The sequence below is a fragment of the Acipenser ruthenus genome, chromosome 15, assembly GCF_902713425.1.
Source record: "Acipenser ruthenus chromosome 15, fAciRut3.2 maternal haplotype, whole genome shotgun sequence".
NCBI classification, from domain to species: domain Eukaryota; kingdom Metazoa; phylum Chordata; class Actinopteri; order Acipenseriformes; family Acipenseridae; genus Acipenser; species Acipenser ruthenus.
The window spans coordinates 23,506,979-23,534,783 of NC_081203.1; the positions used below are offsets into that span (position 1 = coordinate 23,506,979).

General features: G+C 37.4%; 2 protein-coding genes across 3 annotated transcripts in view; both read left to right on the top strand.

Annotated features, from left to right (window-relative positions):
* The window catches only part of LOC117421874 (DNA repair protein RAD51 homolog 2-like), a 175,604-nt gene extending 151,545 nt beyond the window's left edge, over positions 1–24,059 (top strand). For both annotated transcript variants that reach the window (XM_058987504.1, XM_058987505.1), the window contains exon 10: positions 23,627–24,059. In XM_058987504.1, the coding sequence (XP_058843487.1) occupies positions 23,627–23,817 (191 nt within the window). In that variant the 3' untranslated portion in view covers positions 23,818–24,059. The remainder of the gene's footprint in view (positions 1–23,626) is intronic.
* On the top strand, positions 6,882–8,946 carry LOC131697579 (uncharacterized). The gene is made up of 2 exons (XM_058987509.1): positions 6,882–7,281; positions 7,470–8,946. The coding sequence occupies exon 2, from the start codon at positions 8,196–8,198 to the stop codon at positions 8,925–8,927; it is 732 nt and encodes a 243-aa protein (XP_058843492.1). The 5' UTR covers positions 6,882–7,281; positions 7,470–8,195; the 3' UTR covers positions 8,928–8,946.
* Positions 24,060–27,805: the final 3,746 nt, after the last annotated feature.

The following is a 27,805-nucleotide window of genomic DNA, read 5'->3' on the forward strand; positions in this document are numbered from 1 at the left end:
CTAAAATCAATGTCCATACTGTAGCACTACAATATGGCAAAGCAGTGGTAGCACCCTGCTACAGTTGTACCACTGATAGAATGGCATCACAGCCATAACACTTGACATACAAACAGTACCATATCAGAAGTAGTGTGTTGCCATTTTTACATTGCTGTAGCTGTGATCTACAATTGGTTCTGCATAAGTTCCTCAGGGTAATACACTGGTATTATAATGGCAGCCCAAAATATTATCTTCTTTAAGGATGATCTACAGTAAACTGTAACACACTGGGTAATTAATCTATTATGAAACATGCAGTTGTTTCTATAGGGTCATTGTGAGTTAACCCTTATAACAGTTTCCCATAATAGCAAAGTATGATAAAGCATAGGTAAGCATTGTACAGCTCAGACAGATTACTTTTGTATTGGTTTATTTCATGTTACCTGAAATTTATTTTTCCCTGCGTATGTATTCCTTGATAAAAAAAATATACCATGATACAGTTCAGAGTATCTGCTTCCCCTGTGCTTCCCATGTGTTTAACCGTATTTATCTGTGCTTTACAATGCTTGTCTATGCATTAGCCAAAACGGCTTGAGAAACTTGGCATGGGTATGAAATATCACAGTTATCTTAAATGTTTCTGTTTTGGTGATCACATCCTCGTAACCTTTTGAAATTCTCTGTAACATTTCTAACTTTTTTAAACTCTCAGAAACAGTTCTATTTAAGAACATCTGGTACACTAGAGTGTAACCATTAACCTGCCCCCCCCTGCAACATGCTGCCCCTAGTGGATGAAAGGAAATGCACCAATAAAAAATACCACTTGGAACACATGTGGAATTTCTTATATCCACAGGGAGCAGAGTGTCCCATGAAATGTGTTATTTATCATACTGTATTACTGTTACTGCACTGTTCAATACTTACCATTTACTTTGTGTTTCTAATTCTTGTGCCAAGAACAAAACACATGTACAGGCTTGCAATAAAACACTCAGAGTCTGCTGCACCTTGGCAGCATTCATACATACCGGAGGACAACATGCGGAATGTAGCAGCACAAGTTTATGTTGCAGGGTGAAGCATTTGATCAATGTACATACAGTGTAACTATTAGAGGTAGCCATTCACAGGTTTTCCAATGCAGCTATCGACTTCACTGAGGTTACCTTGCAACTTAGCAGCTCTAACATGATTGTTGGGGGATGCAAGAGACAGTTGCTATGTAATACATGTGTTTGGAAATATACTGAATTCTGGTTGGTCGCCAGTACACTGCACAAACCTTCAACTGGCTGAGAATCAAAATGAAATATAGATAGAGGTTAATTTGTCTGGCAATAGCGCCACTTGAAGAGTATTACAGCAAAAGAGAGCAAGGACAGTATGTTTTTCATGGAGTAAAGACAATCACTTTGCTATGATTTTATCCTGAGTTGTACTTAAAAACAAATGATCACTTAATCATATTAACGTTGCATAATTTGGGAGGCCACTTAAATGAAGTTGCAAAACAGCTAAGATTGATGGTCTTATTTTGTTAGCTACAATTACCTTAACAAAATTAACAAAAACTGATGGCAGACGTGGAGCATAAAATAACTATGCATGCAAGAGTAATAATGCAATCCGCAGGTAGAAAAAAACAAAACTTGAATCAGGTACTTATATAATGTAGGTTCTATTCCTATAATACTCTATTCGGGTAAGACCACCACTGCTCCACCTAGGTGGGCCAATCCAGTCCACATTCCCAAAGGAGACCTTTGTTAAGACAGGCAGGATCTCTCTGAGATGCTGGGATCCTCACAGAGGAATTACAGTAAACAAATGACAATTGCAGTACAAAAGAACATTAATTTAAATTTTGGAAGCAAAAACATTTTAGCCTTTTAGTTTTAAAATGCAAGTGGCATTGCAGTCAGGAGCAAAAGGCCAAGAGATCCAGGCTTAGCAAACTGATCTTAAACTGGGATGGAGATAGGAATGTTTGTTATGCCTCTCATTGAAAAAACAAACAAGCAAACAAAAACATGACTATGACTTTCAATTTGGAGTGGGACTGGCTTCAGGAGAGCATTCTTCAGAGTTCTCTTATCTATTTACACTTTATAACAGCCTCCCTAGCCACTAATAGGAGAGATTCCAGAAATGCAAACTAAACCTGTATTGTTCAGCAAAGCAGCAGTTGAAATACAGAATATACGCAGCAGTGATGCACAATGGAATACGTGTTCCAATATTTTTTTCTCATATCCATATTACATGTGTCAATTTTGTTTCATTGTTTCAACTTTTTCTTAAATCTGAATGAATTATTTTCTTCTTCCTTGTATATCAAAATGGTCTCAGATCTGGACTTCATTTTGATCTTTAGTCAGTGAAGATGCTTAATTCGACATGACAATTAAATTGTGTTTCAATTGTTCTGGAGCTTTGTTACTCCTACAGGCATGATAGAGATCAAAATCTGCAGCAAAATACCTTCTCATAAAACTTCACAAGCTTTTAGTTGCTTCCATGCTTTTATTATGGGCAGCAGTGTGGAGAGTTGGTTCAGTCCCAGGTGGGGGACACTGCTGCTGTACCCTTGAGCAAGGTACTTTACTTAGATTGCTCATGTAAAAACCCAACTGTATAAATGGGTAATTGTATGTAAAAATAATGTGATATCCTGTAACAATTGTAAGTCGCCCTGGATAAGGGTGTCTGCTAAGAAATAAATGATTATTACACTTTCACAATGTTTTACAGTACTATGTGCTTTACCACACTTTACTAGGACTTTATCAGCACTAATCAGCCTTCTTCTTCAATACAAAACATATTATAATAAAAAAGCTCATGGTTTCAGATGACTATAAATGTATTATTCTCTGATAATGGACTTAATAATACAAATCATAATATAAGAATTATCACTGTCATTACTACCACCCTAAATTCAAAGCAGCTATTCTTTGCCCTCATTGTATGTGGGGGATGGGACCTGCTGGTCCTCAGTTGTACAGCTGGGAAGGACTGTGGTCCAAGGAGGTGAAGTGACCTGCACCCAGGGGTCACACAGTGTCTGAAGAGGCTGAAATGAGATATTTGGCCTTTTGAAAGAAATCAATTGGCCATTGAGCAGTGCAGCCTCCTGGGCTTGGAGGTCCCCTTCTCGGCTGATCGTCTGACTCCCCTGTTTTGAAAACCCCATAGACCTCCATCTGTCTACACTGTGGCCAAACACTGGTTCTATGTAAAGGCTATTCTTTCATACCCATGGTGATGTTGGACAATATTTCAGACCATTTGTTGAATCTACATGTCTGTATTCTCACTCAATACATGGTCATTAATTTTAAAGGCCCTGTTCCAACTGTAAATAGAAAGGGTTTGGCCCACAAAATAAAAGCCATGGAGATCAATCAGTTGTTAATTGATTTATTGTCTATAGTTTGCATACTTTGCTTAAGAGAGTAAGTAGAGGGGTTCCGTAAAAATTTAGCGTTACATGTCCCCACGTGTTGGTACAACTGTTTAAATAATGTATTTGTAATTTCTTTTCATTGTAATCCTGACAATCCTGACAGTGGACTTTCATGCTTCAGGAATCAGAGGTCGTAATAATTCAGGAATGGTCACAGATCCCTCCAGAAAACGTCACAATAAATTAAAGGGTAAGCATGATCTTTGAAGAAAGAGCTCTCCATAACCCCAGTGTTAAAAACAACTTCACCGAAAGCACATTCAATTTGCAGAAAGCCACTGGGTATAGTGAGACTGTGGTTTAACTGCATGTTATCTGCAGATTACAACTGAACGGCAATGTTTGTGCAGTTCTAGTGGTTTTAGGCTGCAGTTACAAATTACGGTAATTATGGTGATCTTAAATTGTATTTTAGAGTTTAGTTAGCTAAACTGCAGTTGCAGACAGTCTAAATTCGCAAAACAGTTTATTTGTGACAATTTAAAGTACTTTCCCTTCTGGTGATCTGCAATTGTTTTTCATATGGGTCTGTAGCTGAAATGTTATGAATTTGCATATAATTAAAACAATGGCCAGTTTCAAAACTGCAGATCCAGTAAAGTACTATAAATGATGTGAGCATATCAAATTAGCCTTTTGTATATCCTTTAAAAGTACTGGCACCTGGAAAAGGAATGTAAAGAGTAAGTAGCTCCAGATGACATTTGAATAATTTTGTTTTAATATTTCCCTTACTATTTTATGGTGTTTAGAATAATTCTTGTGGTCCTGGGTTCTGTTTCTCTAACTCTGTTTTTACCTGGCTTTGAGCTTGTGTTAAGCTTCTCTAGATAATCTTACGTACCAGGGCAGAACATCTTCCTCATCCCATTCAAATCATGTGACAATGTTACCTTTGCCCCACCTACGCTCTCTGTCTTTAGGTGGGGTGGGCAGCATTGAAAGTTCGTCAAATGGTTTGTGTGGAATGAGGAAGGCCGCTTCTTCAAACAAGCTCAAAGCAACCTCAAAGCCAGGTAAAACAAATTAGTCAATAGTGGAGCAACACAGAACCACTCCAAATTACTGCAACACTATAAGAAAAACTAGCTGCCAGCAACAACAATTTTGTGTAAAGATGTGGTTTTATTTTTATGAGGTAAAGTACAGTAGTAGTTGTTTTGAATTTCATTCACGCACAAAGTCAGTACAGAAACTTTACAAAACAGCCTTTTGACTAAACCCTTTCCTAGCAATCTGTAATGACATCTTTTGACCTCCTACATGGTGGGTTACACCATTACGACCTTGGCAGACACGATAAACTTCTATCTTCAGTTTAGGCCAGTATACATTTTTCTTACATTAGTGCTAATTTCCTCAGGGGGTATAACATTTCCTAAAAGGGGAACATGCTATGTGCTTCACCATGCTTTCTGGAGCAAGTGTGTATAGGAGAGTTGGCTTTAGTTTTTAAAAGGACAAAGATTCAGTCTAAAGACTATTTGTAAAGTAAAGACTGACTGCCAAGTCTTTCAATTGTGGGTCCTCACAGGAATGTTTTTGTTTTATTTTATTTATTTTTTTAGCTTCATCTGATTGAACTTACAAAAAAATAATAAAGCCGAATTGGATTATGATGTTTGTTGTTTTTTTTTTTTTTTTTTTACTTTTCCATTGTCCTGAAATAAAACAAAGCTGTGCATAATTAGAGGAAATAAACTACAAATGAGCTGATGAGTGGAAAATAGTCTGGATTGAATTATTGTTTTAACTCAATGCATCTGTGCTGAGCTGTCCTTTCTGTAGTGCCATGCGGGATGCGCTGAAATGTCATGGGGAGGGGGGTGGTGTTCTTTTCCAGGAAAGCTTTTTCTTTTTTAATCATTTAGTTGCTTTTGCATATTTTGGAACCACTGAATGTGAGAACATCCAAGTGCTTTCTCTGGTTTGTATTTCTGGGCCTTTTTGAGCTTGAACCCGTGAAAGTTATCAAAATGTGGTACATTGTTTTCTGTTTACGGTCACTTTATTCATCATTACGGTACATACATCTTTATTAAAACTTCTTCAAACATTGTTACCTTACCTCTGCTGATAGAAGTGGCATTGTGATATTAAGAGCAAACATGATAAAATTGGAACTATTCTTCTAGAAGAGCAGCAATTCAATATCAATGGCTTTAGTTAATTTAGATTTGCACATACAAGCTGGATTTCTGTTGCATGGAGATGTTGATTTGCAGTCTCTCATGATCTGAGGTAATACACTGTACCACTGTAAGCATCATGCATATCCATTCCATGGTTAAAACATTCAACACCCTTAAAAACTACCTCCACCTCTCCATGGAAAATTAAAACAGAAATCTGGAAAAATAGCCTAGTTTTGGCATTGAAATTGAAGTAGTCATTTGGGGAAAACTTTTCTTTGGTTGAAGCAGAAGAAAATATATGCTATGTAATTTCCTTTTCCAGTTTTTAAAGAGTGGATTGAGACTTTGCTCTCTGCTGAGTTACGTTTTTTCATATTTTATTTTTTAAAGAGCGGCCTCACTGTGGCTGCATGATTTATAGCAGAGCTCTGACTAATTCCATCTCACCTTGGCTACCTTACAAAGAGGTGGGACGAGGCAGCAGTCGAGTGATGAATAGACCGTGGGTGGAAAAAAGATTACGGAGAGCATCAATTGCTTTCTCTTCTGTTTATTTTGTAATAATAGTGTATGGGTCTGGATTTTCTTAGAGTGAAACATTAACTCATTAACTGTTTCAAGTTTAAAAAATATAATACCTAGTATTTCTCAAAAGAAAGTTTCATGAGCAGATCCACTACTGGCAATAGAATGGATAGGGAATATATTATGGAGTGCTATACTAATATGGCCCACATAGTACTGCAATGGATGCTAGTGTGTATTGGTAAAATTATGAGACCACTTGAAATGTTAAAATGTAAACATGTATCATTCTACCAGTGTCTCATAGCACTATAGCTGCCCTTACCAGTCACCATTGCTGTTGAGAACAAAACCATTGCATTGCCTGTTTAGTACCGCTCGTTGCATTAAAGACGATATGATAAGAAAGGAACCTACTCTAGCAGTCTAGAAGATATACTAACTGCATCTTAAAGCATCTACCAGAAATTAGGCTTGTCCTACAAACTGTTGTGAGCAATTTTATAATCCAGTCTCATCTTAATTGGAAGCCAGACCTAGGGTAATATCCTGGCTAGATTTAGTCTGTGAAAACAACACTATTCTAGAAAATTGCATTAGGCTAAAACTGTCCCATGATGATTTCACTGTGTAACATTTTTATTTTATTTTTTTTTGTTCCTGGGTAGTAAGTGTTATTTCCTAATTGCTTATGCCTCAAAAGTATAGAAAATGGCTATTATTCCCCACAAACTTTGCTTTTGTGACCAGGACAGTGATATTTTGAAATTTACCTATTTTCCAGAACATTCCAGATAGATTCAGTGGTGAGTAAACTTGGAGTAACTTCTAGAACTTTCTAGAACTTTCCAGTAATATAAATAGTAGTATAAATACAGGGGCCTTAAGCCCACCAGTTCAGTTTAGTTCCAGCTGCCTAAGTGGATACATATCTGCATTTTTCTGAGATGGCATCAAGAGGCTGCAAGCATCCGGCAGACGCATTTTGCTATGTCTGCGGCCAATTTATCAAGACAAGATCGAAAAAGTACTCAGTGGAAGCATCTGCTAAGATGTGTGAGGCCTACAAGGCATATTTCGGCATGCCTGTCGGGGATCAAGACAAACCCTGGGCACCTCATTTCACCTGCGAGCACTGCAAAAAAACTCTGGAAGGTAAGATGGACAATTGTTGCTCGGAATTTTATGTTATAAAATTTGTTAAAATTTTTAAAATTGTAAAAGTTTTTAATTTTAAAATGTTTTACAATTTTCAATGTTATTGAAAAAATATATCATATATGAAAAATGTTGCGAGAATCTCTTACATATTAGTCATGGGTGAAATAAATGTATTTTTGTAGGATGGTACAGAGGGGAAAAGAGAGCCATGAAGTTCGCTATCCCAATAATTTGGCGGGAACCCACTGACCACTCAAGCAACTGCTACTTCTGCATGGTGGACCCTTCCAAACGTCGGACTGGCAAGAATGCACCTGCTATCACGTATCCAGACCTTCCTTCATCCATCGCCCCGGTGCCACACTGCCATGAGCTCCCCGTACCCACTCCTCCGGAGAGAGAGCAGCCGTCTTTAGAAGAGAGCAGTCAGAGATCCAGATGACAATTTCAGAGGTGGAGCTGAGGAGAGAAACCCATACTACCCCAACCAAAAAGACCTCAACGACTTGATTAGAGATCTTGGTCTCACCAAGTCCAATGCCGAGCTTTTGACGTCTAGGCTCAAGCAGTGGAACTTGTTGGATGAAAGTGTGCAAGTCGCAGATCAGAGGAAGCGTCACCAACCTTTTTCCAGCTTCTTCACCTGTCAAGATGGGCTCTGCTTCTGCCACAATGTGACCAGTCTGTTCGAGGCAGTCGGAATCGCCTGTAACCAGAATGAGTGGCGCCTCTTCATTGACAGCTCATCCAGGAGCCTCAAAGCCGTGCTGCTCCATAATGGTAACAAGTACCCGTCTCTTCCCCTGGCTCACTCGGTGCACCTCAAAGAGGATTACAACAGCATCAAGACCTTGCTGGACGCCTTGAAGTATGATGAGTACGGCTGGGAGGTCATAGGAGACTTCAAAATGGTGGCATTCCTGATGGGTCTCCAAGGCGGTTTTACCAAGTTTCCCTGCTATCTTTGCCTTTGGGACAGCAGGGACACCAAGGCGCACTACCACAGGCGGGACTGGCCACAGTGGACCGAGTTCTCTGTGGGGAGGAACAACGTCAAGTGGGAGCCACTGGTGAACCCCCGGAAGGTGCTGATGCCACCGCTGCACATCAAATTGGGCCTTATGAAACAATTTGTCAGAGCTCTAGGTAAGGAGTCGGCAGCCTTCAAGTACCTTCAAGACTTCTTCCCTAAGCTGTTTGAGGCAAAGGTCAAAGCCGGTGTCTTCGTCGGACCACAGATAAAGAAGATCCTGGAGAGCAATGAATTCCCCAAGAAGCTCACTAGTAAGGAGAAAGCGGCTTGGAACAGCTTTGTCGCAGTGGTTCGGGGCTTCCTGGGCAATCACAAGGCCGAAAACTATGTGGAGCTGGTTGAGACTCTGGTGAAGAACTACGGCACAATGGGCTGTAGGATGTCCCTCAAAGTCCATATCCTTGATGCTCATCTTGATAAATTCAAGGAGAACATGGGAGCGTACTCGGAGGAGCAAGGCGAGCGCTTCCACCAGGATATACTGGACTTTGAACGCCGCTACCAAGGACAGTATAACGAGAACATGATGGGAGACTACATTTGGGGGCTGATTCGTGAAAGTGATTTACAGTATAATCGTAAATCTCGAAAAACTACTCACTTCTAAATCTTTTGTAGTCATTTTTGTATTACTTTAGTATAAATACATGTTAATTGGGATTCATCTGTTGTTTTTTTCTGACTTTATGTGAACGAAAAGACACAAATACGCCCGTTTTCTCATTGGAAATTGGTAAATTTCAAAATATCACTGTCCTGGTCACAAAAGCAAAGTTTGTGGGGAATAATAGCCATTTTCTAAACTTTTGAGGCATAAGCAATTAGGAAATAACACTTACTACCCAGGAACAAAAATTGTGTTACATAGTGTTTTCAAACAGAAATGAAAGGATCTACTGTACAAAGATGTGTAAAAACATGGACAAAAAAAATGGCCAAGGAGACCACTAGGGGACCTAATATGGAGTAGAGGTGTAAAGCAGGAGTTCCTGAATCTTTTAAAATAATCTTTAGCAATCCTTTAAAATCATTCTTTTAAAATGTCGCTTTTTGTTTGTTTTAATAAGTTTAACGTTATATCTGCTATTTTATTTGATATATCCGTGGCTGTCAGTCATACTTACTTTGTAATGCCACCAAAGCCGTCAAGCAAAAAATCGATGGCTGCTGATCCAGGTACACCTGCTCCTGGGCCGAGCGCTGTTGCAGGAGAAAGCGGAGGGGGGCCCGGCTACAGCTCCACCATGCTTGACGATTTCCGTAGGATCGTCAGGGAAGTTATCCGAGATGAGATTGCTATGCTTAGATCCGAAATTCAATCGGCAATTGCTCCCATTAAAGCCGCGTTGTCTCTGAAAAAGTTAGAGAGGTGGAGGGCTCCATGAATGTGTTTGACGCCCGCCTTGCTGGGGTTGAATCAGCCTGCAACTTGCTTGCTTCTGAAAATAACAAGCTCCTTGCTAAAATTGACGACCTGGAGAACCGAAGTAGGAGAAATAATCTGTGCGTCGTCGGAATTCCGGAGGGGATGGAGGAAGGCAGACCAACAGAGTTTATGTCAAGCTTCTTTCAAGAAGTGTTTGGGCAGGAGTGCCTGGACTCCCCCCCTGTTCTGGATAGGGCGCATCGCTCCTCGGCTGCGAGACCACAAGAGGGAGAGCGCCCAAGGCCTTTCATTTTGAGAGTTCACCATTTTCAGGTTAAAGAGCGGCTTCTGCGTTTGTCAAGGGAGAAGGGGCAGCTCATCTTCCGTGGAAAAAGAGTCTTCATTTTCCCTGATTTTAGTGCTGATTTGGTAAAGCGCAGAGCTGCTTATAATGAAGTGAGGGCGCTTCTCCGTGGTGCGAAGGTGAGATATGGCCTACATCCAGCACGTCTCCGCGTTTCATTCAATGGAACTGATCAAATCTTCGATACCCCAGAAGCAGCAAGGGACCTTTATTCAAGAGAGATCCTCCCTAAGCTAAAATGCACAGAGTAAATACAGCACGGTAATTGCGGACTTTATATCATTTAAATATACCGGCGTTATACAGAAGTATAAATGTCTTTTTTGTTTATCATGATTATTTTTTGTGTATGTATGGTTATGGGTTGTATTTTTTTTTTCATTTGTGTGTGTGTATTCCTTCGGTAAAATGAATGTTCGCCTAAATTGAAAGCATTACTGTTATGGTTGAAATGTGCGCATCAGACTGACTTGCAAACGGCGCGTCAATGCAATGTATCCCAGGGAATTTAGTTTTGGTGCCACGGAGAACACTGGTTTTGCTAGTCTGTGTGGGCATGCTTTGCAGCTATCGCTCCAGTGGTGTTATTGGGTTGCTGGTTAAGTTTGCTACTCTCAACTGTCTGTAATGGATTTTCCAGTATTACTATTTTATGTGCTTGTATGGATATGTATGTGTATGTGTGTGTGTGTGTGTATGCGTATATATATGTGCACGTGTGTGTATGTGTATGTATGTATATGTGTATGTCTGTGTGTGTATATATATATGTATGTGTATGTGTGTATATGTATATGTATGTATGTATATATATATATATATATATGTATGTGTATATGTGTATGTATATATATATATATATTTATTATTATTATTATTATTATTATTATTATTATTATTATTATTATTATTATATATTTTTTAGTATTCACGTTTGTGTGTGGTTGGAAAGGAGAGAAATAACATTTGCATGGCCCTGGGTTCAGTATACTATTTGTTATTGCTGAAATGAAAAGGTTTGTTTCTCTTACTGATATAGTTTGGGGTATTGACTTACTATGTGGATACTTTACTAAATATTTGAAATGTTCTTGCAGTATTACACTATCACTGTATAAGCATTTACCAGTTTTTTATTTTTATTATTTTTTTATTTTATTATTTTAAAATTTATTTTCTCTCTGGTGTTTTCATACATTTTGGTACATTTCTTATAGTTACCTATTTTCAAGGGTTGCTCACATTTAGATAGTTCAGTTCTGGGACTAGTGCTGTAAGGTTAGGCACAGCAGAGCAGACACAGTGGTTAGGTTAAAAGCTTTACAAATTAAGCTTTGGGAATGTTACCACCTCTTAATAGGTGGTATGGGGGGGGGGGGGGGGGGCTGTTATATTCTGTTAAATTGTGTTTATGTTTCATCCTGCTTAATTTGTGAAATCCAATAAACAAAGAATAAAAATGGCCAAATGAAACACGTTGATGCTAACTTGCCCCCACATTTAATTAATGCCAGTAGAAAACTGACATTGAAGTACTGCCAAGTGTGAGTTTATGAATGTGACTCACAACAACAGGAAGTTATAACATGTTCCTGTTACTCAGGAAAGCAAAACAAGAATGTAAACAAATATGCAAAACCAAAACATTTTTTTTTAGCGAAAACACAACTGAGCTGATATTTTTTTAAATGGCATAGTACGATTACAACTTTCTTACAGACATGTAAAAAAAAAAAAAAAATATATATATATATATATATATATATATATATATATATATATATATATATATATATATATATATATATACATACTGTAAAACTTCAATTAACCGCCTCTGGTGTTTATTTGCAATATTTGCCAGCAGACCCGGCGTGTATTGGAGACTCTTGAAATCAGGACTTAAAGGATGTGTTGCAGTAAGAATACCTCTGTTAAAAAGGGAACAAGACTAAAAGGCTAAAATATGCACAAGAACAAAGAAATTGGACTATGGAACAATGGTCAAAGGTGCTTTGGACTACTGATAGATGGACAACGACACCTGTGCCTTCTGCCAGTTCTGCTGTCAATTCAATGCTTGTCTTCTTTCTATTCCTTAAGGATATTATCTTCAAGTATTGCTCTTCCTTGTTAGACAACTTTGGGTCTTCCAGTCCTGGGTTTGTTAATTACAGATGATGTTTCTCTGTGCTTGTTGATTATGCTTCGGATACCACACCTTGAAAATCGAGTGATGCAAGCTATTTCACTCAATGTTTTTCCTTCTTTATGCAAGTCAAGGTTGTTATAGTAGTAGAAATCACTAGTTGAGGCTTTGAGTAAATTGTTGATGCTCATAATGTAAATGCAACATCATGTCTAAGACTTTTGCATAGCAGTGTATGTGTGTATGTATATTATAACCATATAGAAAACTCCTTATTTTATATGTTGTGTAGCCTCCTCGCTTCTTCCTCTGCCTTTGCAGTGAACATCATTTATTTTTGATAGGTCAGTTGCATTGTCAGACCACAGGAATTGGGCAGTTTTGTATTTTTAAACCATGAATATGTCATGGAAGCCAGACTGCTTGCCTTTGAGAGAGTACAACTCTTTCTGACTCATCTTGCTGGAATATTGTATTCTGATGCCACCGGGTGAAATAATTATAGCGTGCGTTCCTCTTAATGGTAGTTTAGGATGAGCTCAAGAAACCTCAGGGAGAGGATTTGGACGCTTTCAAATCCGAAAGGAAATTTCATTCCAATCCAGTGCAGTCTCTATTTTTAGTTGCCAAAAAATCTGGCACTGAACTGGTAAGTGTTAGCAGATGTACTCTTGTTTTTAATGGAAATTGCATGTTCTTTTTTTTTTTTTTTTTGCTTCGTAATTTCTTGTGGATTTGCTTTTCCCAATAGACCGCCCTAGTTGTTTGAGAGTTTCTTAGCTTTGCTCTACAGCGACCCCTGCTGGTTTTCAGGGGGAAGTGGCATCCATTACGGTTCATCCAATTTCATGGAGGCACAGCCAATCAAGCTTGATTAGCCACATTTCCACCTGCACCATGAAACATGTCTGTAAAATATAATATAACCTCATTTTAATATCAAACATGGTTCTGCATTCTAATCTGCAGCTGAACTGGAATCAATAGTCAAAGCTATAATTTACATAGACATTACTCAAGCTCTTTCCAATGTTTCCCTGATTGTACAGTTAATTGACAGCCTTCCATTCCATGTTTTTTTTTCTTTCACATTAGATGCTCGTTAGGTCACTTCCTCCATCAAATGAATTCAGTGAGGCTGATTTCTGCCATAGTAATAGTTCTAGACAATTTCCTTAAAGAATTTTGAATTGTTTGCACTCTGGTATATTAATGTAAATACATTATCAGCTTGTTTCACAGGCCCCGATTACCTTGAATCTTGAACTACCTAAATTATAAGTAATCCTAGTGTAATCGTGTTCTGGGAAACCAGCTGCAAATGTTTACCATCAGGATAGTCTTTTATACGAAGTATTTAGTACAGTATACCATATCATTAAGGGTTATTTATGGAACATGGAGGGACATGCACTCCTCACCATTTGTGGTTAATCTGTTCAGTAATGCTGATAGTTATTTTGTTTTTAAAAATCACCAAACGTATCTCACTTGTGACCACTGGGGTTTGAAAGCAAGCAAAAATGCTGACTGGCGTACACAGATCCCATACGTGTATTAAGGAGTGATATTTTAATTTTAATTTGAGATATACTGATTTCTATAATGCCATGGTGTATTTAAGTATAAAATCAAGCAGCGAACCAAAAGATGTTCAGCACTGATGTTATATGCACATTTGTGACTCGCATAATGAAAGATTAACATAATACATGTATTGGCTTTTAATTCTTTCAAGGAAAATGCAAATATAAGGAGATATCCTACAGGATTTCCCAATATGTAAACTAACACCAACTTTATGACTTCCTCTAATAAGATATACATACCTGCCTTGCTTGACATACAGTGTTTACCATGGTTCTCTGCTTGTCATGCAGTGTTTACCATGGTTCTCTGCTTGTCATGCAGTGTTTACCATGGTTCTCTGCTTGTCATGCGGTGTTTACCATGGTTCTCTGCTTGTCATGCGGTGTTTACCATGGTTCTCTGCTTGTCATGCGGTGTTTACCATGGTTCTCTGCTTGTCATGCGGTGTTTACCATGGTTCTCTGCTTGTCATGCAGTGTTTACCATGGTTCTCTGCTTGTCATGCGGTGTTTACCATGGTTCTCTGCTTGTCATGCGGTGTTTACCATGGTTCTCTGCTTGTCATGCAGTGTTTACCATGGTTCTCTGCTTGTCATGCGGTGTTAACCATGGTTCTCTGCTTGTCATGCGGTGTATACCATGGTTCTCTGCTTGTCATGCGGTGTTAACCATGGTTCTCTGCTTGTCATGCAGTGTTTACCATGGTTCTCTGCTTGTCATGCGGTGTTTACCATGGTTCTCTGCTTGTCATGCAGTGTTTACCATGGTTCTCTGCTTGTCATGCGGTGTTTACCATGGTTCTCTGCTTGTCATGCAGTGTTTACCATGGTTCTTTGCCTGGAAACACATGGCTTTCCCCTACTATTGGATTTTTTTTTTTTCTTGAATGATTCTCTGCAAGTGAAATGTCTATACTTCTTTAACTTCTTTAACTGCAGCATGTCTTGATGTCGTTGTAAAAAAATAATATAAATAATAATACAATAGGACAGCATATATTTCCATGTCTCAACACTAACAGGGTAGTTTAAATCAAATACTTCACTAATAACCCACAAGAGACAACATGTTTTCCAGGCTCCTATAATTTGTAGGCTCCTTCAAATTGTCAAAATGTATTATTTACTATGGAGGTTGTTTTACCTTTATTGGAACCTACCAGTAGTTCTGCTTATGCAATTTTACTCATTTTATAATGTGAGCACCATCTTTAAACAACTTCAGTCTTCAGTATTTTGTTTAGCATTAAGAAATGAGATAACTATTAAAAGATGATATTGTTTAAAGATGGCGCTCACATTAACAAATGTATGCCAAGTAGGAAAAATTACCTGTGATTTGACTGTGAACCAATAGGATTTCATAAGGTAATATCTGCAAATGGTAGTTCCTTTAAAAGTGTGAAACAACTTCCATGTTAAAGCCCTTTACTGCGTGTAGATTTCTTTAGGGCAAACCCACAACAACTATTTATTTATTTATTTTTAGGATTTTTTGAGGGTATGTTTCCATTGAAATGTCAAAGCGAATTAACAGTTATGCACATCCAAAGATTTGGCAAGGTTGTGGGCATTAATCAGTAAAAAAAAATGGTTGCCATTAATATCCATTTGTAGTGAAAAAAAACTGGAACTGTGCTGACTTCACCCATATGAAAAAGAGCCTGAGGCTGGGGTTCCTGTGATGCATGTTACACACCCCTCCCCTTGCTCAGCATCTTGTTGTTAGTTTCATGAGGATGGATAAGCGTATTGTGGAAATAACATTACATTAGGCTTGTCCCATTTTTTTTGTTTTTGTTTTAGCACATAGGTTTATCAAATAAAATCTTTAATGGAAACATAGCCATAGTTTAGCAACTCCATCTTTCAATATTGTTGAATTATCCCATTGTGAAATCACAAGCCATATAAAACCAGATGAGTTATAAAACACAGTTATAGACAGAAGCCTTTTTAGTGAGTTGTAATTTTTGCACATAACCAAAGGTTCCTTGTGTTCAGTTGCTTGTTTTTCCTTTCTCTTTCTGTTAGCCATTGGCAGGTCTGATCTCTGTTTTCAGCGGTGGGGTTTATCTTGAGCATTAAGTGAGACGCCAGCTGATGTATCATATGAGCACTCTCATCACTGCTTATCAAGCTCCATCTATATACTGATTTAATATGCTCCCTGAACATAGAAATTAGTTTTACTGCTTGCTCCTTCTCAGATACTGACAGTCTATGTTGTGTCCTCAATTGAACCAAGATGGAAAAGGGAGATAGCCAGTGTTGTTGGATGCAATAATCTCTCAGGGTTGTATTTTTATGATTTAGGCCACAGGCTGAATTTTCTCAGTTGTCTAACCTATTCTTCTTCTTCTTCTTAATAATAATAGTAATAATAATAATAATAATAATAAGTACATTTCATCTACATTTAGGGTTAGGGTTAGGGTTAGGGTTAGGGTTAGGGTTAGGGCAGGAAACATGAGACCAGTAGCAAATATTTTCAGAATTGTATACCTTAGTACAGGGTTACAGTAAGGTTAATGACATTAAGAATTATAATTATACAAACTAACTGTTGTTTGTTACTCCATTCCCTGTATATACTGTAAAATCTACATCAAACTGTAATTCTGATATATTGCTGTGACAGGTGAGTAAACCCTGTACTATATTTTCAGTTAATTTGTAATGCTGTGTTGCAAAGAAAGGGGTCGAGTATATTGAGAATGGCTCAATTTAGTTTACAGGGAACGAAGGATTTTTAATATGGTCAACCCTCTTGGTGAAAGCATTGCACACACAAACAACATTTAATAGAGCCAGAGTACCAACAGTGTGTTCATGTGTTAGTTCTTACAGTCACACATTAAAATGATCATTATTAAGCATGAAACCATTGTCAATTGTTTGTTTTGCAGATATGAGATATGCAGCAACGCATCTACAAAGTTAGTGTAGCCGTGGCGGTATAAACCCTTGTGGATACATGCTGAAACCGTTATATATATTTGCATGAATATGCCATTTCAGGTCCAAAGGCAGATTACTTTTGTCAGGGAGTTCCCCACATTGCATTGTCTCAACAGCAGCAGTTTTTGTTTACATAGGCCCTAATGCAAATATGTAACGGTTTCAGCATCGCAAGGGTTTATATCGCTGCGGCTACAATAACTTTGCTGCATATCTATAACTTAATAATGGTGTCTTCCTGCTTACTGGTAGGCTGGCACCATTATGTAATGGCTACAGTACATTGTGGCCGATATATTTGTATTGATTTATTAGCCCTTTGTTCCCTGCTTGTACTGTAAAAATGTACATTGAGGTCTAGCCTGGTGGATTAAGCATCAGAACTGACGGATCAATAGATTTAGGATCTGGATTGTGCGGTTAAGCAACCATGCTGACCAGTATTGACTCTTGGATCAATGCAGATTGGGTTAATTCTGGTGACCCATCACATCGATTCATTGCCCTGAGTCAGACCCTGTTCAGTTATGTCTGTCTGTAAATAAGACTGGAAGAGATAAAGCCAACTGTCTTTTGATGGAATTTAATGTAGATGGACGCTAGGAATTACACCCATACAATGACATTCTATTACACCTGTAATTACACCTGTACTCTCAAATTGCATTAGTTCTATGCTTGGTTTAGATATGGGGTCACTAACATAATGTGACAGCTGTCCTCGCCCAGGATATTATTCAAGTTGATAATTAAATGGATAGTTAGGAGTACTGCATTCATAAAGAAGGGAGCAAAAGCATGGGAGCATGGGAGAGTTATTAAGAAAATGCACCTCCAAACCCCCCACTAAGCATCAACCACTTGTTTTATTTATTGCAAACACTGGCTTTGCATGCTAAAACTGTATTAAGCCCATGTGGTTAACCCCCCAACAACCCACACAGAGAGATTTAATGGGCGGGGGGGGGGGGGGGAATGAAAGAGGCAGTTAAGCTAAACCATTTGTCTCCACAGTGTCAAATGAATGCCTTACATCATTAAGGCTTCCTGATTCAAAAAAACATTAATTAGCGTACAGTCCTGACTTCAAGGGGGCAAAGGGATTTTTTGGTCAATGAAAGAATTCTGTTCTTGTTTTGCACAGTTTTGACCTCTGCTGTGTTTTCTTCTCTCTTAATTGGCACTTGTAATGCCCCTTTAGAGTGTCTATTGGAAAAGAAGTCTGCAGTGGTAGATCTTAAATCAGCTTCTTCAAGTTATGATTACGTGCACTGGATAATAAAGAAAAAATATCTGACATTTACTAAAATGTAAAATCTCTTAATGTCATGTATATAGGCAGGATAAGCTATGTTCTGAAGGATTTTGAATTTAAGCTGGTAGACTAAACAGAAATTGAAAACATCAGACAAATGACTTTGGCCTATTCAACTGTGTAGTTTAAGTAATACAAATCTAGCCCTCCTTGGTGTTTTGACTTACTTAAATAAATGCTCTTATGAGACTATGTTAGAGAATGTGGTTATCATAATCGTGGTACACAAAAGGCACTATTCTAATGATCTATTTAAAACTCCACTTCAGGTTTAATAGGTATAATCCAATAAAGAACTACTTTAGAACCAGGTTGAGTTAAACAGTTTAGATAACTCCAGTGATAATGAACAAATCAGTATGTAGCATTGATTCTGGCATTTTCAAGTGGTCATTGTGCCTATTTCGTTATTAAATAATTATACTAATGCGATTTGTGAAATGATGTAGATTTACGAAATAATGTTACTATCTTAACAAGCAGGGCTCCCTGTGACTGTTTCTTTTGTTTGTATGGAAATTTAAAAGGAAATCTGTGTTAATTGTCATAATTTATCAGGAGTTAATTTACACTTAGGAAAGGAGAGTTTTAATTAACAAAAAACCATATAACTCACCTTGAAACAGTATTTAAGTTCTTTGGTGTTAAAAAATAGAATAAACAAACTTCAGTATGCCTTTGCTGGGAGTGGCAGCAGTTACAGTGCAGCAAATGTAAATTATACACAACATAGGTATTCCCATTATTTTTTATTTCCCTTTGGCTGCTGAGTGGGAGAGCCGTCTCCCTGTACGTTAGTAGTTGTTTCTATAACAGCGAAGTATGCTTCCCTTTGTTTTTCTTGATCTCGTTAGTATGCATTTTGATTAACAAGTTCCCCTTATCTAGTCCTTGAGACAGGAAGTGATGTACGTGACCTGCGACAATTAAGCTTTTTAATGAGAAATTAGTTAATTAACGACCTCACCGACTCAATTTCAAAGCATTATCGGATTGATTTTATTAACAAATTCTGTTTGAAAATCACTTGCTACTAAAGCTGTCGTTACTATACCGCAATAATTGCTGATGTTTGAAAAACCCCTTTTTACAATTAAGTAAAAAGACACAACAGGTTGGGTTGTTTTGGATATTGGCGTGACTTTGGTGGGTTGTGAGGCACGAGGTGCAGCCATGTTATAATAGATGGCTATCAATCTACAAAAATCCTTTTTTTATATCATAGAATGAAACACATACCTTGTTTTGGTCATCTATTATATTCTGTAATATATGATCATGAAAAGATAAAGCAGGTTGCCACAGAATGTCTATAGGGCTCTGCTTTACTGGATATATTTAACAAGCAGTGTGGAGTAGTGGTTAGGGCTCTGGACTCTTAACCGGAGGGTCGTGGGTTCAATCCCTGGAGGGGGACACTACTGCTGTACCCTTGAGCAAGGTACTTTACCTAGATTGCTCCAGTAAAAACTCAACTGTATAAATGGGTAATTGTATGTAAAAATAATGTGATTTCTTGTAACAATTGTAAGTCGCCCTGGATAAGGGCGTCTGCTAAGAAACAATTAATAATAATAATAATAATAAAAAAATAATATATTTTAATTAAGTATCGGTCAACACTTGCTCTACATCTTCTGATTGTGCATCCTCTGTGGTTTATACACTGTATTGTATATATTATTTTGTAGACATTAGCCAGCAAGAAGTCAGTCTTATTTAGTGGAATGTGGCACTCACTGCACTGTTCATGGTTCTCATTCACCTTTGAGTGATTCTTTATAGTCTGCTTGTTTTCTTGTTTAGAGATTAACTGTTGTAGCTCACTGCTGCAGCCCTGCTTACAGAGTTGCTATTTAATTATGCTTTTTTTTTAATTGGAACAGTGGTTGGCAAAAGATTCTGTCCTTGGAGAGTTGTTCCACAGATGCAGCAATAATGTTGTGAATGCTAATAAGAGGTACAACAACAGAGGTTAAAGACTTTGTAATCTTCTTATGAATGTTTGGCTTTATTACCATGTTCCTTCCTCGATTTGTATAAAAAGTTTGATTGAAAATCTCTTATGTAATCCAACATTTGTGTCTTTGTGTTAGGCAATGTCCTTGGCTTCAGTTGGAGCCCATCTGTTTAAAGTTGGGGGACGGAAGCTGGTTCACCTCTCTCTGTGAGGCCTATCCCACGGTGTTCCGGGGGATAAGTGCAGGTGAGGCCCACTAAATGAATCAGGCTGAGATGCCTTGTCATTCTTCAGGAATGCTGGAAGAAATCCTTTTGGCTTGAGTGACCCATGCTTCAGGGAGAATATTGTGTAATCTCCAACATCTGTCATTGCAAGGGAGGCGTTTGCTGAGCGGAACTCACTTTTGCTAACCAGCCAAATAGGGCGAAATGAAATCCTATTGAAAACGGAGTAAATTGGTGCCAAAAACATTTGTAATTAGAAGGCAGATTAATCCGCACTGTAGCAGTGGTTCTCAAGACACAATGTATACTTTTGGGTGGCTGGTGAATAGAAGCTGTCATAAATTAACCATGACAACAAATAAATAGACTAAAGAAAGATGCACAGCCGTTACTATTACTAATTAACTAAGAGAATAAAGATGCAGTATTATAGATTACATTACATAGTGTTGTACATGTATTTTTGGCTGTAGTCTTTTTCAATTATAAACCATTTTACCATACCTGTAAGTAAGTGTATTTTCAATTTAGGTCCCAAGAAATAAAATACCAGTCATCAAAGTGCTATTAAAAATACCCCTGACTTGTTTTCAAAAGGTTGCAGGAATCAAGCTTTACCTGATTACCGCAAAAGAAGTAGCATGTCATTCAAATACCGCCACCTTTTCAGCAGAGGAGAACAACACTCGGGTTAACTTTTTTTGTAAAATGACTAGTAACAATATAAGTTAATATTTGCAAATTATTTATAAAGAGATGCGTTTTTCAAGACCTGGACAAATATATGAAAAAATAAATGAAAGGGACTCCAGACAAAAATATAAACAGGATAGATCGGAGTTGCTCAAAGCAGTTCATAATGCCAAAAAAGTACTGAAAGTTATTTCACGTGATTTAAGTTTAAATACTAAACAATAGAAAAGTGCTATTGCCGGGTAAAATATACCCTGTCCATTTCACTCCATAGTGTGCTGTTATGTATATGGGAATACTAAGTTTCACAATATTAAAGAATTAAAAGGTGCTGTTGCCGGGGAATTTCACTTGTTAGAAATGAACAGTGCTTCGTTCTCTGATTTGTGAGGTTTGTTGTATAAGCTTCATCAGACACTGTGGAAAGTACAGGTCTTCCCCCTCCAAACACCTTCAGCACTGTCACTCTCACCTGCTGTTAATCATAACCACTCTGTGGGCATGAGCCGTGAGTCACAGCCATACTGTATGTTAGGTTTCCATCCTTATAAGCGCATTTTTGTGATGTGTTTGTTATGGGGAGGGTGACTCATGGGTTAAACCATATAGTATCTTTCAACATCTCTGTTTTTAGATTTTTGTGAACTTGTTCTGCTTATGGAGAAATTTACCACTGTAAAAAGGGTTAAAGGGTTTCAAAAGTAAAAATTCAAGAATTGCAAAACAACATGTGAATTGTATAACAAATTCTGATTCCCAGCCTGATGGGCTTTAGTAGATCTGCTTCTCTGTATCACTGTATGTCACACTTCCATTTTTACACATAACTAGAGAAATGTTTTTCCAGTTATGATGAGGCTTGGTAATGACATGATATAGTATAGGTTACTGAGTGTTTTATAGGATATAGTCACACTTTGGGTCATGGTGATTACTTATTTCACAATACTGATGACATTTTTATTTCACAGCATTGACAACAATATATCTGATGTACTTGTTACTAAAAAGTCTGAAAAACAGCCTTTTAAATACCGTTTTATTTTAAACTTAGATTTAGATAACTAAAAAGGTAGCCTTGTTATACAGATATTTAAACCATTCCAGATTTTACTATGAACTACTTTTAATCCACAGTTATTATACAGTTAGTAATGTTTTCAAGCAGACCTATATTAAAGACGATTAAGAGTTCTTAAAGTAGTTTTGTATCCTGTGAACAAAATAACCCAACTACATCAAATCTTAACTCACAAAATAAAATAATTTACGTAATTGTACTGGTTAAAGGCAGCAATTCTTAGATTTTTTTTTTTTTTTTTGTTACCATGGTCGATTTTATCCATGATTTTGCAGTTTATCAATCATGTTTTTTTTTTTGTTTTTTTTACAGTGTTTTACCATACCTGTCTGTACATTACCAATACCATCACTGCCTCATTAGAATGCAAGTTGCATAGTTTGCCTAATGTAGGACTGGTCAATATCAATTTCCATCTCTTTTTGATACTTCAACAAGAAATGGAAATTCCACCAAACCACTACTGCACTTCCTTCACTTGATGTCACAATCTGGGTACCTTACAGTAATGTCTTTGCAGAGGAGATGGTGGGTGTTTTGACATACATTTCTAACTACATTAAGGGTCATGGCTGAACCAAATGAATTGACATATTAACCATGTTATGATATGTCTCCACTTAACATACATTTATTTATCTTCGTCTAGATTATCCTATATGACTTTAAAACCTGCCCAACATACTATTTCTCTAAATGTTTACATACATAGAGTAAGTGGGAATGACAGACTATTCCCTGGCAGAGTTGAAAGGTCATATCGTCACATGATTTGAATGGAACGAGGAAGGCCAAAGTAAGCTCTAAGTGAAGTGAAGACCAATATAGAGGACAAATATAATAATTAATTATTGGAGCAACAGAACCCAGAACCACTTAGAATGATTGCAGCTGCTTACTCTTTAAAGTATTTGATGTTACTTTAATCCGTTTTAAAACATGAATATATGACATGTTTTTATTAATCATAATTTATAATATAGCACTATATATTTTCATATTATGATTAACATAAGTATGTCATTAGTTCTGCTTGAATTCATTGGCCTAAGTGTTTATGTTTGGATAAACAGTATCGGTTCTCATGTACTATTACCTGCAACTTCAAACCCTGACATTTTTTGCTTCCAGCCTTGAACTTGGACAACCACAGACACAAGTTTGATTATTCCTCAAGAAAATTATAATTAGTAGACACTCCCACAATTTAAGTATGCTGATTAGTATTAAGATAACATGGTGTACCTCAAAAATATCCAAGCAAATCTCATAAACCTTAACAGGTTCACCTAAAGAGTTTTCATACTTGCATTTTAAATACCCATTTGTTACAAAAAAATCTAATAAAAAAAAATAATATGGTTTTTGGAGAATCTTGCCCAATGTGTGCTTCTTTATTATAGGTAAATATCATATCTACAATTGCATTCATCATTTTCTTTTATTGAATTTTAAAAGAATAAAGAATTAAAGAAAATTGTTAAAATGTTTTTCAACTGAATATTTTTTTTATTTTTACTTTTTTATAAATTTAGTAGTTGCCAACTGATTTATGCCCCATTTTTCTCCCAATTTGAAATCGCCATTTGTATTATTTTTAGACTCAGCTCACCGGTACCACCCCCGCGCTGACTCGGGAACGGCGAAGGCGAACACATGCTGTCCTCCGAAACATGTGCCATCAGCCGACCACTTCTTTTCACTCTGCAGGTCTGTCATGCACCCACCTCAGAGCTACAGCGCAAGCCCGCAGGTGCCCAGCCAGCCTACAGGGGTCGCTGGTGCGTGGTGAGCTGAGGACACCCTGGCTGACCTATGCCCTCCCCACAATTGGCGACGCTTGGCCAATTGTACGCCGCCCCTTGGGAGCTCTCGTCAACGGACGGCAGTGGAATAGACTGGACTTGAACCGGCGACAGTGTTTTGGTGTTTAGATTTTATCTCACCGTAAAAATACATTCTGTATTGATAAATTGAGGTTCTTTCCATAAGATTGCAATCAATTTGTAGTAATAATATTTAGACAGTGCAAAGAACAGGCAAGTTCAAAATCAAAACTATGTTAAACTATATTAAACGATGATTGTACACTACAGGCAGTCTTTGATTATTTTATTGTATACAAAAGTCTTGCAACACATCATTTGGCCCTCTGTATTGTGAAAAGAATTACAGATAGTCCTACATAACATCGATGCAATTTCTGTTTATTCATCTGGTTAGTCATAGGGAAATATTTCTCCACTGTTAATCCGTGCTTAACCACAAAACCTGTAGAAAGTGTCACACAGGCAATTACCACAACATAGAACAATGATACTAATTATACATTATCCCAATGAACTTCACAATTTTACCATGAAAAAGAATAAAACCATCAAAATGCTTTACAATGAAATCGGATAACAAACACCAACCCATCCTGCCAGTCATGACCATATCCCCAGACTTCAAGAACATTAGGCTTAAACACCGTAAACCTGAGTGAACAAGTGAAGCTTTTAGTTTGGACTTTATACACACAAATAGAACATCTTTCTCTTATATCTTTGGTACTACACAACCAAAGGAACAGCCACTAAAAGTGCCTTGTTTAAATCTTGACTCGGTTGAAGCTATATTTATTGGCATTTCATGATGCCAATGAGATTCTGAAGTTTCAATAATGGGAAGGCTTTCATTCAGCTTGCAACGCTTGCCATGGGCTAAAATGTGTTCTTGTATATGGGTGACTCAGTTTAGGAAGGGTAATGGAGACCAATTGGATGATTTGATGCCCATTGCTGGCGCCTTCTTGAGAGTTACCTGGACAGCATCCCAGACCTACCAGTCTGAGTTGGTTTATCACAGTTTGAGATGCGAAGTGTTTAGTATTCGCCCTTATATAAGAGTCTTGTGAGCACAAAACAGGTCGGAAGTACAGAATTAGCAATCGTTTTCTTTAATGGTACCTATATCTTTATGGAAGCTCACAGGCAAGTGCAGAGTCAAAGACACATTTTCTAAAAGGAAAAAAGGGATTTAATGGTACTGTATAAAATTAGCATAAGAACACTTAGTTGTAGCTAAGGGCATGTAAAATATTGTTCTCAGTAATTCCTTGCTAGATTTGTACAGTTAAAACTGTTTTATTCCTTTAAGAAAATTTGCTTTGCCCCTTGTTGCTAAACAGGGCCCTGTGTCATTTAAATATTGCCTGGAAACGATGAATAGTTATTGATCCCTCACAGATTGAATGAATGTGTTCAGAGACAACTGGAAAAGACTGCTCATATTGTGATATTTGAATACTGTATGTTAACTAGAATTCATGAATTTTAAACATTCTTTTAATTATATCAGCACATGAACATGGATGGCTAGTTTTCAGGGAATAGTTTATTCTTAACAGGAAAAGGTAACATTTCATGATACTAATTGTGTTTAAACTCCATATTAAGGTAAATAAATAATAACTTATATTTACGTAACTACATGTGGAATTAAAGTGTAATTTAAAATGACCAATGAAAGCACTTTAGTTTTGTAAAATACACATGGCAGTTTAACATGGTATCACTATATTTGTAATACAATTCTAATTGCAGTGTAACTGATCTCTTATAAATAAATACACGTCTTTTGGAATTACTGTATGTCAGTGCTGAAACACATCATGTGAAATCCAGGGGTTTTAAAACCCAGTTTCTGAATGAAACCTACTATTACTAAGTACGTACTCATATGACTGTTGTTTACGACTGCCTGCTTGATGAGTCTGATAGTAGTGTAGGTGGTCAAGCAGACTGGCAGCGATCACACGAAACAGGATATACAATTACAAATGATAAACAAAATGTACCTCCACAGCTTTTAAAGTGGAAACACGACTCCCATACTACTGTCACACACTGTTGGTAGCAGAGCTTGTCTATCACTCTGTCAGTACCAGCTCTCAGGTCCAGACCTGTAGCATGAAACCGTCTCTCCAACACACATGCTTAAGCACCTATAGCCTTACTTGACTCTTCTGTCAACACCTGGTCAAACACTACAAATACTACAGATGCTGCATCTCCACTTATGTCTGTACCATAATTTGCCAACTGTAGATCAATTAACTTAATTGTGGATCTATTTATTTATAACACAATTGTTGTATGCACATGGATTTATGTTACATTATCTATGTGCTGCTACTGACATAATCCCAAGACTGGGCCCCTTTTAAAAACATCACAACTATTTAGGTAGCAAGCCTGTGCTACCATAAAAAGAAGTACCGGTAGTGATTTTTTTGTTTTTGAATGTTCAAAATTTTAATAAGAAGCATGTAAATAGGTTATATATAAAGTATGGTACTATTTTTGGATTTAGGCACCTGGTTTTATTTGTATACAACCAGAGTGAATGTACTATACAATGGTAGAAATGTACCTGCATTTTCAGTGCTGCCTAAAAACAACAGATCTCTGATTCATTATTAATGCACTTCATATCTCATAAAGGGTTATCAGTTCACTCTCACTTCCCCTACATTCTGTTTATAGCTGAGGAGAGGAAGTGATCTCATTTCCTGTCACACTCTGTCTACCTCTAAATGGAAAGTCACCTGGAAACCCAAATACTCCCCCCCCTCCCTCCCCACCACCACCACCAACACACACACACACACACACTTCCTCCTACTCCTCCACCATACACATTTAGATTCACGGTTTTTAGCTTAATTTTAAACAAATATTTTTCAAATGTTTTTTTTTTTTTTTTTAAATATACTGTGTACTTAAATTGTGAAACTGCTGTTATAGTGGCACCAAGTAGCATCTGATTGTATTTCTGCCAGACATCTAGGAAGCAGTGTAGTTTAATCAGACTGGAGGAAGTGGAGATCGTTAATGGTGGCTTCCTATAAACAATACTGCAAAGGTTTATGTCCCCCTGCCTTTTTATGATGTTATCGATCATTCTGAGATGTTGTCATTGCAAGTACTCAAATTGTGTGTGTTAAGGGGCTTTGACTATCATTGAAGAGTTGAATGACATCCAAAGTGTCTTTATGTTAGTAAGCGACAGCACCCTCTAGTGTACTGAAGTTTATGACCAGCTAAACAAAAAGAAATGTACGGCCACTTTTATCCCATTTCACAAAAAAAAGAAAAGCAAAACAAAAAAAACAACAAAAAAAGTTTTTGTTGAGAAGTCTGTCTTCAAGCAAGTTCAAAAGAACTAAACCGTTTGAAAAGTTTAAAACTAGAAAACTAACGGTACTCAGAACAGCCAATGAACTGCTCCTTTGTACAATTTAGTTATTTCTTGCTAGTGATTATTTTGTTCATCATGGAAAACATCTAAAATATGACCCTTAAACACATACAGTACATATAGTCTAATAAAAAAAAAATTATCATCGTCTGTAAACTCAATTAAACTAACATCAACCCTTCTCACAAACACTGATAGAGGAATCATGCCCAGGTTTTGTGACCACTAAATTCTTAAGAAACACCCACATTACCCTATTATGAAGTGAGAGGAAAGTTCACCCTGACTTGATGTTAAAAAGCAGGCCCTTTTTTTCTTATTTTATCTCCCAAAACAAATTATCAGCACGATGCACACCAGTGGGTACAATTTAAATAATGGTACAATGCATGTCAACTGTGTTTGGTCTGCTTGCCCTGTCCTGACAGTGCCTGTCATCTCTCCAGTATTTAGTATGAATAAGAATTTAATTCCATCATTGTCTTGTTATGTGGCATCCTTGTGCCTCAGTCTCCATCAGCACTAGTAAATTGGGG